Source organism: Aspergillus ruber (assembly GCF_000600275.1).
Source record: "Aspergillus ruber CBS 135680 unplaced genomic scaffold scaffold00007, whole genome shotgun sequence".
Lineage (NCBI taxonomy): Eukaryota > Fungi > Ascomycota > Eurotiomycetes > Eurotiales > Aspergillaceae > Aspergillus > Aspergillus ruber.
Genome location: NW_024467303.1, coordinates 482,185 through 498,742, shown reverse-complemented (window position 1 = coordinate 498,742; position 16,558 = coordinate 482,185). Strand labels below are relative to the sequence as shown.

The 16,558-nt window shown below is 48.3% G+C and overlaps 7 protein-coding genes across 7 annotated transcripts; 2 read left to right on the top strand and 5 right to left on the bottom strand.

Moving 5' to 3' along the window:
• Positions 1 to 28: 28 nt before the first annotated feature.
• Positions 29 to 808, bottom strand: EURHEDRAFT_410641 (mitochondrial 54S ribosomal protein mL60). The gene is made up of 3 exons (XM_040781408.1): positions 721 to 808; positions 361 to 590; positions 29 to 305 (listed from the first exon to the last, which is right to left on the bottom strand). Exons 1-3 carry the CDS (start codon positions 759 to 761, stop codon positions 253 to 255), a joined length of 324 nt encoding a protein of 107 aa, XP_040640536.1. The 5' UTR covers positions 762 to 808; the 3' UTR covers positions 29 to 252.
• A 214-nt stretch (positions 809 to 1,022) lies between these two features.
• On the top strand, positions 1,023 to 2,382 carry EURHEDRAFT_452146 (tafazzin; the record flags this gene model as incomplete). The annotated part of the gene is made up of 4 exons (XM_040784009.1): positions 1,023 to 1,236; positions 1,293 to 1,311; positions 1,381 to 1,491; positions 1,569 to 2,382. 4 exons carry the CDS (start codon positions 1,023 to 1,025, stop codon positions 2,380 to 2,382), a joined length of 1,158 nt encoding a protein of 385 aa, XP_040640535.1.
• Positions 2,383 to 2,537: 155 nt separating this feature from the next.
• Positions 2,538 to 4,476, top strand: EURHEDRAFT_410637 (uncharacterized protein). The gene has a single exon (XM_040781407.1). It carries the CDS (start codon positions 2,601 to 2,603, stop codon positions 4,371 to 4,373), a length of 1,773 nt encoding a protein of 590 aa, XP_040640534.1. The 5' UTR covers positions 2,538 to 2,600; the 3' UTR covers positions 4,374 to 4,476.
• Positions 4,477 to 4,768: 292 nt separating this feature from the next.
• EURHEDRAFT_401269 (heme-dependent catalase) lies at positions 4,769 to 5,670 on the bottom strand (the record flags this gene model as incomplete). The annotated part of the gene is made up of 5 exons (XM_040780067.1): positions 4,769 to 4,866; positions 4,946 to 5,141; positions 5,202 to 5,266; positions 5,314 to 5,609; positions 5,660 to 5,670. 5 exons carry the CDS (start codon positions 5,668 to 5,670, stop codon positions 4,769 to 4,771), a joined length of 666 nt encoding a protein of 221 aa, XP_040640533.1.
• A 1,507-nt stretch (positions 5,671 to 7,177) lies between these two features.
• Positions 7,178 to 8,471, bottom strand: EURHEDRAFT_401268 (uncharacterized protein; the record flags this gene model as incomplete). Its single annotated transcript, XM_040780066.1, has 3 exons — positions 7,178 to 7,978; positions 8,146 to 8,391; positions 8,442 to 8,471. The coding sequence occupies 3 exons, from the start codon at positions 8,469 to 8,471 to the stop codon at positions 7,178 to 7,180; spliced, it is 1,077 nt and encodes a 358-aa protein (XP_040640532.1).
• A 1,198-nt stretch (positions 8,472 to 9,669) lies between these two features.
• On the bottom strand, positions 9,670 to 11,801 carry dbp9 (ATP-dependent DNA/RNA helicase). The gene is made up of 4 exons (XM_040781406.1): positions 11,564 to 11,801; positions 11,412 to 11,488; positions 10,880 to 11,358; positions 9,670 to 10,826 (listed from the first exon to the last, which is right to left on the bottom strand). The coding sequence occupies exons 1-4, from the start codon at positions 11,766 to 11,768 to the stop codon at positions 9,770 to 9,772; spliced, it is 1,818 nt and encodes a 605-aa protein (XP_040640531.1). The 5' UTR covers positions 11,769 to 11,801; the 3' UTR covers positions 9,670 to 9,769.
• Positions 11,802 to 13,872: 2,071 nt separating this feature from the next.
• On the bottom strand, positions 13,873 to 15,609 carry EURHEDRAFT_410632 (uncharacterized protein). Its single transcript, XM_040781405.1, has 2 exons — positions 15,452 to 15,609; positions 13,873 to 15,394 (listed from the first exon to the last, which is right to left on the bottom strand). The coding sequence occupies exon 2, from the start codon at positions 15,350 to 15,352 to the stop codon at positions 14,111 to 14,113; it is 1,242 nt and encodes a 413-aa protein (XP_040640530.1). The 5' UTR covers positions 15,353 to 15,394; positions 15,452 to 15,609; the 3' UTR covers positions 13,873 to 14,110.
• Between the last annotated feature and the right edge of the window lie 949 nt (positions 15,610 to 16,558).

The window sequence follows — 16,558 nt, the reverse complement described above, 5'->3', positions numbered from 1 at the left end:
GTAGCACCATCAAGTTCGTTTTGAAGATGTCGAATCGTGTATTGAGATAAACTCAGGGTTAATAAAACGTTGTGAATAAGTTAAATTCCCGACTGCCAATAACTCCGGATATCCTTCCTATAATCTTTTCTAGCCAGTATCCCCGGCCAGTGTGTTTTGTGATGTATCGTACAAAGAAGTTCTATATGCATTTGTAAATACGACAGTAGCCGCTTTTCGCCCAGCAATCAAAGGTTGTAATCAATAACACGTTTAGAAACCCGGAGGGTTAACTCGCTGGCTCACTCGTGTCCACTTAGGCAGTTCTAGCGCACACTTCGTCAGCATCTCCCCGCAAGACCATAATACCAAGACACATACTGTGAAGTCCCTTTCGGTACGTCTTCTCCTTCTTGTCAAAGATGGTGTACTTGTCCTTAGGCACCATTTCCTCCTCCCGGGGCATCTCAGCGTACCACCGCTCAACAGCCTTCGTGCTCTGGCCGTTCCGTTGCAGGGCGGCGCTGAGGGTATCGACGACGCGGTCGACAGAGCGTAAGCGCTTACGCTGGCGGGCTTTCTGGGGTTGCGAGATACGCCATGGGGTCTTCCTGTATTCGAGAGTCTGGTTAGGCCCTTGTTCGTTTTCTTTTGTTGCTATGGACGGTGGAGTGGAGTGTGCGGGACTACCGCGCTCATTCATTATGGGGGAATAGTAAAGTCACGGCAAAGCAGACTTACCAGAGAAGACCCGAGAAGAGGGCCGATGTAGGCTTGAACATTGTTCTCTGCTTGTTCGGAGAATTGGCAACTGGTGACAAAAGCAGAAGATTGAAGTCGGGGATTATTTGCTTAACCGCAGTCAACGGCGAAAAAAAGGCGGCGTCATGCAGCGGACCAATCACAGCTCTGTATGTCCCACGCCTGCCGATCCGGGGAGCAGAAAGAAATTCGGAGGTTCAACTTCATTCTTTTCCCCCTACCTTCTTATTCTTCTGTATTATTATTACTGATCTATTAATGGGATCTCTCTAGCAGCCGCCATGTCCAGCGATGGGGATTCCGGTGCAGCAACGGCAGAATGCCCTTCTCTGCCATGGAAGCTGCTGTCCTCTACTACCATGCTCGGCGTGAGTGCGCTGTGTCGCGGGTTTCTGTATGGGTTGAGCCACCCCGAGGTCCATGGCTTGGAGTCGTTTTTGGAGCTTGTTGAGTCGAGGAAGGATCCGGCTCAGAGGTCAAGGGGGCTGCTCACTGGTAGGTCTCTGCGTACCACGTTGGGGATAATGGCTAATTGACTTTCTACTGGATAGTTTCTAATCACACGAGCGTGTACGTACGTCGACGGTCGATCGAAAAGCATGTCTACAAGAACGGATGCTGACCGGTAACTTGCGATAGAATGGATGATCCGATTATGTGGGGAGTTCTGCCCATGCGATACCATATGAGATTCCCGGCGACGAACATGAGGTGGTCTTTTGGGAGTCATGATATCTGCTACCAGGGCCGGTACGGCTAAAGCCTTTTATCTGCTCTTATCCCGTGATGTGAGAGTTGGCTGACGATATATATTATGACATGTGCAGACCGTTGGCATTGTTCTTCACAATGGGCCAAGTGCTACCTACCCATCGACTTGTGCACTCGCCTTTCGGTGGTCTTTCACAGCCTGCCGTGACCCAGGCAATTCGATTGCTGTCCAACGGACCTTTCCCGGTTGACTCCCACCGCGCTAAGCCCGAACGACAGGACTGGAGCATACAGAACGTTTGCGTCGACCCATTCTCAGACCTCCCTACTGCCTATACGACGAACGGTCAGGATTCGCATCTGGCGCCCTCCGCTTATTCCTGCAATTCGCATGCGTGGCTTCATATCTTCCCGGAGGGCAAGATCCATCAGGCACCGCATAAGACGATGCGCTATTTCAAGTGGGGTGTTGCACGACTTATCCTAGAAGCCAGCGAATGCCCGGATGTTGTGCCCATATGGTTGGAGGGATTGGATCAGGTTATGCACGAAAGCCGCAAATTCCCTCGATTCCTGCCCCGAGTGGGAAAGAACATCAGCGTCACATTCGGGTGTAAGGTTGACACGGATATTGTTTTTGGCGAGTACAGAAGACGATGGAAGGAACTCAAGGAGAAGGTTGAGAAGAGCTCGCCCTCAGCTCGTGATCTGCCGCTCGGAGTCTTGAACGAGGAACTACTGTATGGCGATGAAGCAGTCGAGCTGCGCAGGGAAGTCACCAAAAAGATTAGAGATCTTGTATTAGATGTCCGGCGGACTAGAGGGCTGCCAGACGAGGATCCCAAGGAAGGTCTTGTGGAGACATGGATCCAAGAAGGTCCTAAGCGTGAGGGTAAGATGAAGGACGATTCATGGGTTCGGGATATTTGAGAGGTCCCTGAGCAGGATTCAGAACCACAGTGTATTATTAAATAAGCGAGAGCATTGTATAACATCCATAAGTGTGTATATATTATTATTATTATTCTGTTTCGTATGGTTGTGGCTATGCCGGAGGCAAATGACTGTATCTGAACTTAGCAATCCCGGGTATTTCATCCCCGCAACTCGCATTCTCCCACCAACCTTTTTTACAACACCCAGCATCTATGCCCAAAAAACGACATGATTTTCTCTTCACAAAGCCTGTCGGCACTCCGCACCACACGCTCCTCAGTTCCAGTTCTCGAAGTGACAGGTTCCAATCATCCTCAAGCGCCCAGCCATCCGTTAACGACCTGATCGACCATCTCCGCCGCACGCAAGTATCCAGCTCTGATGATCGCACCAGTCCCTCCAGCTTCGTCGCTCCTCGATCCGTTCATCCCTCCTTACGAAACCTCCTCGAACTCCCTGTAACTCCGCCTCCGCGCCCCCGCCCCAATGCGCGCCGCGTCGGCGTTGGACGACTGAGAAGAACCCCGGGACCTCCGCCACCGGAGAGCTGGTTATTAGGAAATAATCAAATTACCAACGAAAATTCCGAGCAAGAGGATATTGATACCACCGCACAAACCGAGCGAGTCATCTATCGACTAGAGCGCCTCCCGGGGGCAACGTTCCCCCCGAAAAATGGCCTATTGCATATGACTCTCAAGGCCATGGCCCAGCACTGGGCATGGCATGTGGCGTACGACGGACAGTTTCTGGCTATGCTGCCTACTCACGTTAAAGTGTTGCTGTTGAGTTATATTTCGGTGTACGGGAAGGATCAGCCGCTGGGGGGCTTGGTTCGTGGGTTGAAGCCGTTGATTTCTGTCGATAAGAATGATGAGGATTACCAAGGTTCTGAGTTGGATGGTATATCGCGACTGGATTTTGGTGGTGCACTGGGACGGTGGATGGGATTTAAGGAGTTGAATAATGAGCTATTCCTGTCGCCTAGCGCTGTGGACTTACCGCGCAAATCAAAAGAAGTTGTCCCAGCATCGTGGGAAGAGGAGTACGAGGAAGAAGCATCAGCCATACCCAAGTCCTTTGAACATGGCTGCCGATTTGAGAACCTCCGATTTCTCTCTCTAGCGCATCCGCATCCATCCGCTGCGAACTGGAAATCCCTACTCAAGCTTCTTTCCCGTCTATCGATTCTCACTCATCTGTCACTAGGCCACTGGCCCGTTCCAACTCTTACGCCCAATGCGATCAATGCTCGCATCCGCCACCCCACACACCGATCGCTCACCTTTTCCTACAGCGGCACAGACACATACTCCACCATGGAGAACAATTGGGCCGAAGCGTCGGGTATCCTGCGCAAACTATCGCATGCTACTTATTGCCTAAAATGGCTTGATCTCGAAGGTTGTGGTGACTGGATTCCAGCGCTGAGTTGGACCGGCCACGGTCCCGATGGCGAGGTATATCACACGGGGCCCGAGTGGAATGGAGCATGGAGAGATATTGAATGGATTCGGTTGGGACCTGGTTGGTTGCCGCATATTGATGATGCTGAGATTCTTGGACTTCATACTCGTGATGCCGATAACCCACCGACAGCGACGGCGATTCGGCCGCAACAGCAGCAACAACAACAACAGCCGTATCAACCACCTGCCTTCCGGTCACTAGCATCCTCCATTCACGCACCGCCAACCCCATCATCATCGCTGTCCCGTATAAGGGGAATTGAGACCGATGACGATGACAGTGGTAGTGACACCTCATGGGACGTGGAAGTAGAACGCGTTAAGTATCGCCGCGCAAAGGAGCTAGAGCGGTACCAGGAGGCGATGCGTACCGCGAGGACGGTGCAGCAACGGGTGCAGCAGCTTAGAAGGGAAGGAAAGAGGAAGTGGGTGCATTTCTCGTTTGGGATTGAGGAGCTGAAGGAGGATGTGGTTAGGGAGTTGTTAGGGAAGGAGTATACAGACTTCCTTCCGTAGATATGCATAGAGTGATTTGTACATGAAATAGAAATGCATTTAAAATCATTACAGATACTAAACCCAACCAAGGGCAAGTCGATATACAACCAACACAACCCACCACATTCCACTACATCCAATCAACAACAGCATAAACCGGCTCCTTAGGACAAGTCCCCATAAGCACCTCCCCATCCGTCAGCAAAAGCTTCTTCTTTTTCCCCACACCAGCAGTCCCCTTCACCTTCCTTGCGCGGCATTCGTATCCGTAACTCGTCTACAAAGCTAGCGCGACTGCTCGTACTCAGATGCTTTACTTTCATGGTAGAAGTGTGATTTGCGAGAGACGATGTTGTCGCCTAGCACGTAGGGACATTCTGCTGTGTATGGGCGGGATTTGTTTGCGAAGCTGTTTAGTGTGTATTGGGGTTCATGGCGTGGTTTAGATCGACGCGGAGTAAGCCGTCGAAGTTCAGGGAGGAATAGGAGCCGGACATGAAGGGGCAGTTTACTGTTCTTTCACATCAGTTAGCGACTGCGCCAGTGCTATGCTATTTTAACTGTGGAGGTGGTGAGGGACGGGTAGGTACCTTGGACTTGGTGTAGGTTTACACCGATTCTGTGGTACTGTGCGTCGCTGTAAAAGAACATCCGGAATTTCAGGAGGGGACCAGGGCTGTCTTCGATTCCAGTGACCATGCTTCCTGATGAAAAGGCGGCTTGTTCAACATCTCGATGGTAATTTTCGGGGGTCTTGTTCAGATTCTGCTTGCCAAGTTCGTGCAGCTATATTCGAACCAATTAGCCATAACCCTATATACTTCGGAATAGAAATAGGGTACGCACTGGAAACAGCTTCTTCGGCCAAACATTCGTAACATCGAGCGGGTCGAAACCCAATTCCCTCGGATCTGCCTCCGGCTTCATAATTTGCACATGCGCCGTCCAAGATACCTACCCGCCCTTTTAGTTGTTTGCCAGAAGTCGTGGTTTGAGAAGTCTAGGTGTTGGCCGCCAAATCGGAGGGCTTCGTCGGCCGAGAGTTGTTTTTCGCCATTGTTTGCTAGAAAGTGGTATTTTATGTAGACAAATGTGCCATCTTTGTTTACCCTGCGTACCGTTGTTAGAGTGGCGGATGGAGGAGAAAAGGGAGGTGAAATGGTACTATCTGAAGGTATAGCAACCGTAGCCGTGCTGATTTTGTCATCCCATTGGCGTGCCATGGTCGCTGAAGTACATCCAGCAGTGTGGTTTCTGAGAACACCAGTTGTGCAAAGTCTTGTATTCAGGAAAGTAAGACATACCCCTCCAGCATATTGACAAGCAAGTCAAATAGCAAGTTATGATCCAACAGGAAGTTCTGCGGATTCCGGTGCCGAGAGCAGATGATATCGGGGCTATGGATTGGGTAGCGACAGAAGAAGGCAGGCTATGTTCTCGTCAGTTATCATTCTTATAAAGATACAGAGGACGTATAAAGTTCAACCATACGAGGTTATGGTTTCCTTCGCCGGTGTAGAGTTTTATTGTGAAACTTCGTGGATTTTTCGTTAGGTTGGGGAATTTTTGGTTTAGGGTTACGGTTGAGAAGCGCACGAAAACAGGTGTTTTGAGGGCAAAATGTTTCAGGAAGTCAGGATGTGACAGTAAACAGAAATTTAATCAATTTAATTGAAAAGGGATACAGCACCTTGATAAGGTGTGACATATCCTTAAGTCGTTTCGAAATATTCAAAGGCACCGCTGCCGCCCAAATATATATTTAACACCCAGGCCCCCAAAACCGAAAGAATGAAAGCATACAAGGATGACCAATTCTCTCCAAACGATTATCCGCTGCTATGAATAGCTCGTGGGTTGTTGAATCGCCCAGGTAAACATGGTCATAGTCGCGGATTGAGTAGTAGATACCCTCCAGGATTACGATATTCGCGATTCGGGCAGTCTCGCGTTCTTTGATTTGTCGCTTCTTCTTGCGAGAGAAGATCTGATGATAGGAGAGAGTCTGCATAAAAGAAACATTTCATCTGTTTTTTGATCACAGCAATTGGAAAGGAGTAGGAATGAAGGAGAAACAAATGGAGAGGCGAGATAAAAAGGCCACATGGGAATCAACCATGTGATTAGAGGCATAACTTACTGTTTAATATATTGCCCTTTGCCACCTTATAACCCAGAGGAGATATGTAGTCATTCTTTTGGATATACTTAATACATCCTCTCCACGGTACATGCTAGATACAATCAAGCTCTATTCTTTTGGTGAAGACGATCCGTTGCTTTCTGTCGGTGAGAGCCCCGAAAGCACGAAGAGCTTTTTTTAGGGGGTGAAAAATCATCTGTCTGCTTTTGAGAAGTTGCTGGTGGACAAATACAGAGGGAGGGAGAGAAGAAGGGGAAGAAGTGGGAAAGAAAACCAAAGGAGGCCATGTGTGACCGCAGCATTCGACCTGCCTATATTTGCTTTCTCAATAATTTACTTACCCTCACTTAAGCATCAAAACCGCATTCACTGGGGACTCGATGACTATGGGCTCGGAAAGGTTTCGGATATCCGAGATACCAAGCACACCAGACCTCAGCGCCACTTAGTCTTTAAATCAAAAGCTACTTTCTGCTTGTTATGACCAAATTTCAATCTCTACATCATCTTGCTACGGTCTCTGATATCACGAGCGAGATAGTGGTAAACCCCGGTATTGACACTTAGAACAGAACACCAAATAGCCACTTGCAGAATTGCCCATGCCTTTAACCATCCTCTCACAGCTGCTTGATGGGGCCTGGGGCCTGCAAGATGGTTGTGCCATAGGAGCATCAATCTAGCGATAACGTTCGAGATATTGCATGGCAATTTCTAGGGGTAGTTGATCGATATATTGATAATCCGATTTAGTGAAGGAGGGAAACCCTGCAGCAATCCTGTTTGCGTTTACTTGACGTTGTAAATTCCCCAGTGCACATCGATCTAAAGGATTAACGGTTTCGATGTTTAAGCGGCAGTGCGGATTGGGAGGTAGCTGGGGAGCTAGACCATATCGCCATGAATACCCACTGTTACAGGTCCTGAAATCAAGAAGGCGCGGTAGCGTGCACAGTTGCACTAGTACTTGCTCCCATGTTCCAGACTTCAGCTTAACCGGTGAAAAATTAATGTATCTGATTGTCTTTTTGGACTGTTCGATCAACGAAAGAAGCTTGTGCGATGAGATGGACACACCTCCCAAACAGAGAGACCGGAGACGAAGCGAGGGTGGAAAGTCGAGCTCGTCAAGGTCCAGAATGTTTGGACTGTTGATTGCGAGGGACTTGAAATTTGGGGCAAGTTCAACCATTCTGATTAAATGCTGTGCATGGGTGCTGTTTAGGAACGTAGCATATTCTAACATAATCGGCTCCACCCCATTCCTTTGATTAAGCCGATCTGTATTTTCACACACATACAACCCAAAATGCCGAAGATTCTGCAGAATATCGCCAACAGGAATCCATGATGGGCTTATTTTGGCAGGAAAGAAATGCTCAAAATCGTGGGCGAGGGAAAAGTGTACTTCAAGTTCTTCCAAATTTGGGATCCGCATGCCACGCAGCGGCGAAATAACCGTGTCAATATAAAGTCTCCTCTGTTCCTGGCAAAGTTTCGGGGCGGTTCGTGAAACTCGAGTGCCTTCAAGTTGGTAAATTTCACCAGGCAAGACGATAGTAATGTTACAAAACCCTCGCCATAGAACGCATCGGCAGTATCGACAGAACGTGTGGCATTTTCGAACCTCAAATCAATCTGACATACGCACGCGGCATATGGACTGTTTGACAATTTCACGAGTTGTTCCAGAGCTAGAGAATTCGAGGAGCCATGTCTCGCGACAACACGTCGGAATAGCCAAGATGAGGCGCTGCGACAGAAAGCCTTGTCAACAAGACGCAGCGCTTCCAAATCTCGTCGGGTTTCACTATCGAGGAGAGTATGATTTCGAGGATCATCCTGCCAGGACAGAAACCTTTCATTGTCCTTGTTCTGAACGTGGAAAATAATCTGTGGGCAGCATTTAGAGCCGAGCAAAGACCGTTGAGTACGGGTCTTACGTGATCATATATCTCCATAGGGAGATGCATCTTGATTCTTCTCAATATATTCTAAGCCCAAGCCACCCTTGCAACTGTGTGAGGTTTGCGAGTTTGAATCAGAGCTTTGTTGTCGTTGCGGGGTTCATGCAGTGAGATTGAGATTTCAATCACGTGGCTCATATGTTTGCTTTCTCAATTCTAAAGATAACCTGTCTGGTATTATAACTATAGGACCTGGTACCTTACATACAGAGCAGAATAACAACTGTCTGTATTTAGTTTTGGGAACCATGACGTTTTTGTATGGTTAACACGGAATGCATATACTGCAAACTATACGAATTGAAATATAAACAAACGTACCCCATTTACCTTAATGACTGCTGTTGGAGATTTATAACGCCCCGACTATTCACTCTGTTAGCTGGCCTTGAACTAAACGTCGGCAGTCATGGGGCATGATTTGCTCCTGGAGCTCGCGCATGGGCTCGAACACTCAGGGTCACAGTAGTTCTCGTTGATTGTCCATAGGCGTATATCTTCTTCCATGGCCCTAGATAAATTCTGATCCGTCGAAAGTCTGATGGTGGTCCTCGCTCTCCCTCAAACTGCCCCCAGTTCGTAATCTTCGGCGTCTCGCTCCAAATCTGCTAAACGGAAAAATGGTGTGTAAATGGCTCGAAACATGGCGTACTACTTTTCAGAGACTTTCAATTCCGGAGCAAAAATAAAAGGTAGGATACACAGATCCTACAAATGCCGGGGGTAATCAAATCAGGCAAGAATCTATTGCTCACAGCCTACCGTTATCTTCCTTTCTGGAAGTAATAGTTGTCGCTTCGGGTCATAAATTGTTTAGCGCTGGAGCTATGCTCTATCGATCAACTTCCCTAGTTCCCATCGGTCTGTGAGTCTTTCGCTTAATAATAGTTAGATCCTCTCTTCCCTTGCCGCTTGGGATGGAGTAGCTTCTAACAAGGGTCAAGAAGACGAAAAACGACATTGCAGCGCAGGAAACCCTGAAACTGACGGCTGTTCTGTAGCTTCAACCCTCGCTCTGGAAGCCCCAGGCTAGCGGATGGGGATTAGAGAGGATATATTCTATTGGGCCGTTTCTCTTGGAGGTGCAGGTCATCTCGTGGTATCAAGTATGTATCCCAGAAGATGAACCAGGAACAAAAGAGGGGAATATATTTTAGCAAAGACGATACACAGAAGTAAATGCCAGTGAGACCTTCTCTACCGAGACCTGTGATTATTACACTGTTATATATTTTGATTGAACTATACCTATCTATATTTACATCTGACCACAAAGACAATGGTATCATCAAGAACACAAACTTTTATTTTCTCCCACGATTAAACGTCTTCAATGGATCAACTCTCCCGCCAGGCTTCCGGCCCCGTCCAGCCTTGCGATTCCGCTCTCTAGCCTTCCGAATCCGGTTATCGGTTGTCTTCCGCAGCCCAACGTACCCAATATCCTCATTTGAGATACCCTTTCTCCCCTTAGCGGGCATCAGGTAATCCGGAACATGTTTGAGATGATGCTGGATACGTGCAGAACGCAGCTCCCCGTCATGGCGCAGTTGTCGCAATTCTTCAGGGTTCTCTTCGAAGTGGCGCTTGAGCTTCTCGCTCTTGATAAGTTCTTGACGGATTTCGCGTGCACGGGCTTCTTGCACGGCAAGTCGGGTTACGGCGCGGAGAGCGTCGGACATACGGTACCGGAATGCTTCGACTTGTTGCATTTCGAAGTGGTAAGGTTTGACTTCGTGGCCGAGCTTGGACTGACGCTTGACGATCTTCCCGAGGACGGATTCATCGTGCTTTGCGGAGGAGATTGATGTGGGCTTGTGTTTGCCAAATTGATCTGATGGGACGACAAAGGAGAGTGCCATTCCGGCCTTGCCTGCTCTTCCGGTACGGCCGATACGGTGGGTGTAGGACTTGGAGGAGGTAGGCAGGTCGAAGTTCAGGACGCAGGCGACATTTTGGAAGTCGATACCGCGGGAGATACCGTAATCCTTTTCTTTGCCAGACAGTTTGCGGCGCTTGGTCTCTCCTTCATTCTCGTCCTCGTCACTGGACTGTGTCTTATCTTCGCCGCCTTCTTCTCCCTTGATAGACTTCTTGGGCTTGCGAATGCCCATCACTTCTTGGTCATCGGCAGCAATGATAATATCGTAGACACCCTTGTTGAACTCCTGCACGACGTGGATTCGGGAGTTGACGGGCAATTCTGAGTTGAGCACACAGCACTTGATACCGAACTGCTCTAAGAAAAGCTTTACACGGTAGCAGCGGTCGATATCACCGACGAAAACGATGACCTTGCCCTTGATCAGCTGCAGCTTGAAGATGACGTAGGTCAAGAGGAATTTTTCGTCCTCCGCGCACCTGCGATGAATTAGCAATGGGTCGTATCAAGACTCAATTGACAAGATTCTTACTTGACAACAAACTGACTCACACCAGCGCCCTGTTCGTCTTTATCTTCAAGCTTCAAGGTCACAGGACTCCGACAGAACAGACCCTTCAGGGTATCAACCTCCGCAGTAAGGGTAGCACTCATCAAGAATGTCTGCACACCACGAGGGATCGCCTTCGACAGCGCCTGAATGTCCTCGTCATATCCATACGAAAGCACAAGATCCGCCTCGTCAATAACCAAGTGACTCAGATTGTCGAGTGACAAAGCGGAATTGCCAATGTTGGACAGGACACGCGAGGGGGTCGACACAATCAGATCCGGGCAATCGGCGAGCATTGTACGCTGAACTGCGTCGGAAACCTTCTGCGTAAGATTTACGGAACGAACTTCCTTTCCGCAGAAGGCTGCGAAGGTGGTCACGACATTCTGGACTTGTTCGGAAAGTTCTCGGGTTGGGACGAGGATGAGACCGGATGTCGCTCTCAACGAGGGGTCGGCCTGTAGTTCATGAGTACTCAAACTGTTCCAAAGAAATCAAGAGAAGTACTAACAGCCTTCTTCTGCAGAATGGTCTGCAGAATCGGTAGGACGTAAGCCGCGGTCTTACCGGAACCAGTTTTTGCGCGAGCTGAATTCGTTAGTTTCTTTTTATCATTTCCTTTTCTTCAAGTTTCTCCATCACAATGCAATAACTCTTACTCACCCAGAATATCCTTCCCCTGAAGCGCTAATGGAATCGCCTTTGCCTGGACAAGAGTCGGCTTCGAGAATTTCTCTTTGGTCAAGGCTTGGCGTAATCTTGGGTCGAGGTTGAGACTTTCAAAACTGGCATCGTCGGAATCATGGATTTCAGTCTTGCCAGCAGACTCTGGCGACGGGACGTCATTTGCATCGAGCTTTCGTTTCATGGTGCAATGTGGTTTGGGAATAATCTGTTGTTGTTGGTGAGTTCTTCGTTCTGGTCCTGAAAGTTTTCGGGAGGAAAATCTGTCGGGCGGTGAGATTTTGCTGGCCACTTGGTTACCGCCTTTGCTACCTTTCGCATTGGGAGGGCTTGGCATCCTAACTACAACTATTAATCGGCCTACGGAACATCCTCTAGACCTATCTTTCCGCGTGCAGACACGATAAATAATCTGTTGATCTACGGCCCTATGTGCTCATTTCTACTTTATCTATTCAACCAATTGATTGTAAGTTGTGATTTTCTCATTTCCGTCCCCCTCCCTAAATGCATTGGCAGAGAACTCCCAGGGAAGCCAAATGACGTACAAGATCAACCCTGTTCATAATGATCGGTATAGAGAGCCACCATAAACGACGAAACAACAATCGTCAAGCCAAAACACTCGATCACAGATAGCTTCGGCCAACCATCTTGGAAGCCAGATATAATCGCCAAGACGAATCGACACACATGGATTAACGAATAACATATTAGATGAAACGTAGAATTCCTCGTGGGACCGATTGGGCTACAAGTCAGATGAGGGAGACTGGCAGCGCACCTTCGAACGGACTGCTCCAGAAGGGAACCCATTCAGGAGAGGGTGGAAGCGAGGCGAACAATGCGTCCCGGAAGTCGATTATGGCGAGATTTCGAATTCAGACAGTATTGGACTGTAGGATTGAATGTTTCTGACTTCGAGGGCTGACTTCCGTGTATGGTCGGGGCTGTTTGATATGTTGGCGATTCGATTGACCAATAAGCGAAAGCCGTCGATTCTCCGTTTTTGATCAGCTATGCGGAGCCAGCACTGTATGAGAAGCACCATATGAGAAGCACTTGCTCATGAGAAGGGGGTTGGGTGACAGAGATTTGCGTAGTTGAACAATGTCGATTTGGCAGATCCATCTTCATGAACGAGTTTTCTAATAAGTAATTCAAATCCTCCATTGACTGGTGGACCGCACGATCCACTCAGTTATGAACCTAGGCCGATCAAGTACTCTTTCAATACATCCTTGATACTCTGGTACCTGCAGAATATTCTACCTTCGAAGGCTGAGCATGCATTGAGATACAATGTGCTTAGTGCATATAGCCATCCTGGTAGGCCAAGGCTCAAGATATCAGCTTTGCTATGGGACCTGCTTGTTGCGGCTGTTGTGGGATGTTGTGTAGACCCCGCAACTATGACCCCGGTGGCAGAGGCCCGAGAACCAATACCAATGCCTGTAATGCGGTTCAAACCTATGCTTCTTGTGGGCCAAAGTGTTGACTCCCTGGCCCTTTTGTCCCTGCTGCCAAGCCTCATGGGCCTCCGAAAACTCATACACACGCTGCCACAATCTTGGGAAATTTTTTTCTTTGGAATTATTTCATTGTGCGTCTGATACTCAATCGCATCCTTGCTGGCGCCCAGAAGTCTGTACTCCGCCTCCGGACGTCAGCATGAATTAGAGACTATATGGAGAATTTACGCACTCCGTAGACTCTCCATATAATGCTTCGGTATCTACAGAAGAACCTAAAAGTTTGATGAATGAAGCTGCGATTGAAAGGAAGCAGCCAGCCACTACTTGTCATGAACAGCATGAGCCCATGTCACTAATACCACTGCACACTGCTCAACTGTATGGGGTTAGCGGCGATGAAAATTCGCAGTCGGAGACAAAAGGTGGAAATCAGCCGAAGCCTATCCAGTTGTCTCTTTGGTCCCAGCTGTGCTGTCAATCAAATGAACCATATCGCCGCTTCAACGAACGGAATGTGGAGGTGGTCTTACCATATATAGTGCACTCAGCATTTGCATGCGCTATCCACAAGACACATGAGCGCACATGTTTCTTTCCCTTTCCCTCTCGCCTTCTTCGAAATATTTTACCAAACAAGTAATATAGAACAAAGAAACGTATACTTCAATCTTCAATCTCCTTCTCGCTAAGATAAAGTTCGGATGTCTCCACCTTAGATCCAGATCCACTTTCGTTCCTGTTTTGATCTTATCGGATCTGATCTTATCCAGAATTCCATCAATGTATCCGATTAGTTGGGAAATGCACTCTGTATTGTTTGTTGGGCATTAGCAGGTTGCAGCTTCATTTGTTTCATTTCTATTAAGATCAAACTATGAAAACTATGCTATCAATCTGTTTCCCATAGTTATCCATTTCATATCCATCGTAAAACTCATAAATCCCATACCATACCATGGCATACTAACCCAAACAAATAGAAACAAGAACAAAACAAATGGAATCATTATTCACACGCCCATAAATAAATCATAAGTGACCATGACCATAACTAAGAATATCTCGTCTCCTCTCCATCACTCTCACTCAAACTATCCCTCCGTCTGCCTCGTCCCCCATCACGGCGGTACCCCTTGCTCAGTCCCGGAATCTGATGGCTGTAACTTCTAGTCCCGCTCTCATCCTCTGAGTACAGATTCGAGTTGAACTCCGATCGCGAACCCAGAGATGACTCGGTGTAGTGGCCACCACCGTTGCTGCGGCGCTGTTTGCGGGGGTAGTGGCTGTCCGGGCGGGACGAGGAAGACGAGGAGGCTGGTGGGGGAGGGTTGCGGCGACGTTCACGACGGCGGTTATGGCGACGGGCTGAGGGTTCGCGGGCACGACGGTTGCCGGTGTCTCGTGGATGGAAGGATGTGTCACCGGTAACATGGCTCTCAGTACCAGGAGTGAATGAGAAATTGCGGGACTGGCGTTGACTCTTGTGCCGTGGAGCAGTCGCCGGAGGAAAAGCATAGTCCCGCACTTCACTCATCTCACTCTGATTATACTGCGTTGGCGGTGCGGAAGTATCATAATCACTCCCGTGATACGTCCCCTCAGCGTCACGGTTAATCCCACCAACTCTGGCAGCCTTCTCCTTCCGATAAGCGCGCACATCCTCATCTTCATACTCCTCCCCATTCCACGACTGCTCATCAGCACGCTTCCGCATAAACCGCCTCTTCGCGATATCCTTCAACCGCTGCCTCCTGTCCTTTCCAGTCTTCTTTGTCAGATTCGTCGCCGTGTCCGCATACCCCAGTCCACTCTCCGTGTACCCATCACCCTCTCCTTCCCAGTCACTATATCCCTTGCCCACGACACTCCCACCGCCCAACTTCGTACTCTTCGTGGCATTACTCAACGTCTTCCCGTCAGGACCCTTCCGTCGAAGAACAGTAGACTTGTACTCCTCCCAATCACCCTTGCGCCACTGAAACCCGCCGTTCTTCGCCCAGAAGAAGAACCAGATACCCGCTATGACGAAGGCGGCCCCCAGAATCGCAAATAGAGCGAGAAGGCCCTGCATGTTGATGCTATGTGGGTCGACGGCGCCTTTTCCGGGGACGTGAGTCTTGTCGGAGCGGGCGGTGAGGCTTTTTCCGTTGTCGGTTGAAGAGGTGTCTATATTTCGTTTGGCGAGGAAGGTGTCTGGTGATGATGACGGTGAAGGGGAGTGTGAGGGTTCGTGGTCGAGGAACATGTCGCCCGGGATACCGGGAAAGTCCCAGACTTGTTGGACGGGGGCCATGGCTGATTGTTGTCAAGAGCGCGGAGCTCCAGACTTGGAGATCTGGTATGTGTCAGGAACGTGGTGCATTCCAGTGGGTATCTCGGATAGTTATCTTACCAGTAGAATACCAATTGTCAAGTATTGTACTTCGGTTTTCAAAATGAATGACAACAACGCGCTCTGCTATGGCGCCAGTGATACAAATGTGCTAAAAAGAAAGAAGAAAAAGGGAAAGGGAAAGGTGCAGATAGCACGCACGACCGGCGAAAATGCGGTGGTTGGCATAAATGGGAGGCTGGGGTGACGCCTTGTTTGGCGATCGGCGTTGCGTGGGCAACTCGCTGAGTCAGCACCTGTCAACTAGTTAACTAGGGTTTCACCATGGTACAGAGTACAATAGTATTCTACGAAGTACACCACATAATATGACATGAAGATGTTGAACTCATTCTTTATTCTAGCATATAAACAGGGTATTGGCACAACGTCAAACATTCAAACAGTCAAACACTCAGTGCAACGCAATGATACAACCAGGGTGCAAATCTACCGAAACATCGCTGAAACCTGAAACAGAACATAAAGTCAGAAGCAAAAAGCAGGTCGTACAATCAATCATGCCAATCGTAAAGCAGGAAACCAAATAGTGAGCGATAAAATCAAACGACAGAAAAGAAGCAAGCTACGGCAGCAGCGAGGGGGAGCAATCAACAAAACAAATACATGAATTGCTAGAACCAAAACCAGAGAAACGCAAACCAAAATGTATAAAAGACAGACAAGCCAACGACAGATAACAGACAGGGTATATCTCCCCTTCCTCCGATTCTACCCAGGCATCGTAACAGAATCATAATCATGAACATTGTACACAACACGCTTGACAGAGCATCACACATAAAACAAACACCAAACGTAAGCAGAGTAGATAGCAGAAAATGAAATGAAATAAAATAGAGAAAGAATTAGACAGTCATGCAGGTCATCGGAATCATACAATCATGTCACCGTAATGGACGCGATCGGTCAGAGTCATATAACCCGCCCTTGAAACCCGAAATCAAACATCGTGAATATAAAAATAAACAAACCCTCTTCACAGCGCCTTTTCCCTTTTGGTAGAGATAAGGAAAAGAAATTGTATCACAGACGCTTTTGCTTCTTTTGTTCGAAAGACGAAGCCCGACCCAAAATCACAAAACTTTTTTCTTTGCAGAATTTGTT

Bases quoted from the DNA above. Each gene is read 5' to 3' on its own strand.
- EURHEDRAFT_410637 (XM_040781407.1), top strand. From the start codon at position 2,601: ATGCCCAAAAAACGACATGATTTTCTCTTCACAAAGCCTGTCGGCACT.
- dbp9 (XM_040781406.1), bottom strand. From the start codon at position 11,768: ATGAAACGAAAGCTCGATGCAAATGACGTCCCGTCGCCAGAGTCTGCT. The intron at 11,359-11,411 runs GTTAGTACTTCT...CATGAACTACAG, and splicing joins CCATTCTGCAGAAGAAGGCT to GCCGACCCCTCGTTGAGAGC. The intron at 10,827-10,879 runs GTAAGAATCTTG...AATTCATCGCAG, and splicing joins GTGAGTCAGTTTGTTGTCAA to GTGCGCGGAGGACGAAAAAT.
- EURHEDRAFT_410632 (XM_040781405.1), bottom strand. From the start codon at position 15,352: ATGGCCCCCGTCCAACAAGTCTGGGACTTTCCCGGTATCCCGGGCGAC.
- EURHEDRAFT_410641 (XM_040781408.1), bottom strand. From the start codon at position 761: ATGTTCAAGCCTACATCGGCCCTCTTCTCGGGTCTTCTCTG. The intron at 591-720 runs GTAAGTCTGCTT...TCTCGAATACAG, and splicing joins CTCTTCTCGGGTCTTCTCTG to GAAGACCCCATGGCGTATCT. The intron at 306-360 runs GTATGTGTCTTG...AGTGTGCGCTAG, and splicing joins GTACCGAAAGGGACTTCACA to AACTGCCTAAGTGGACACGA.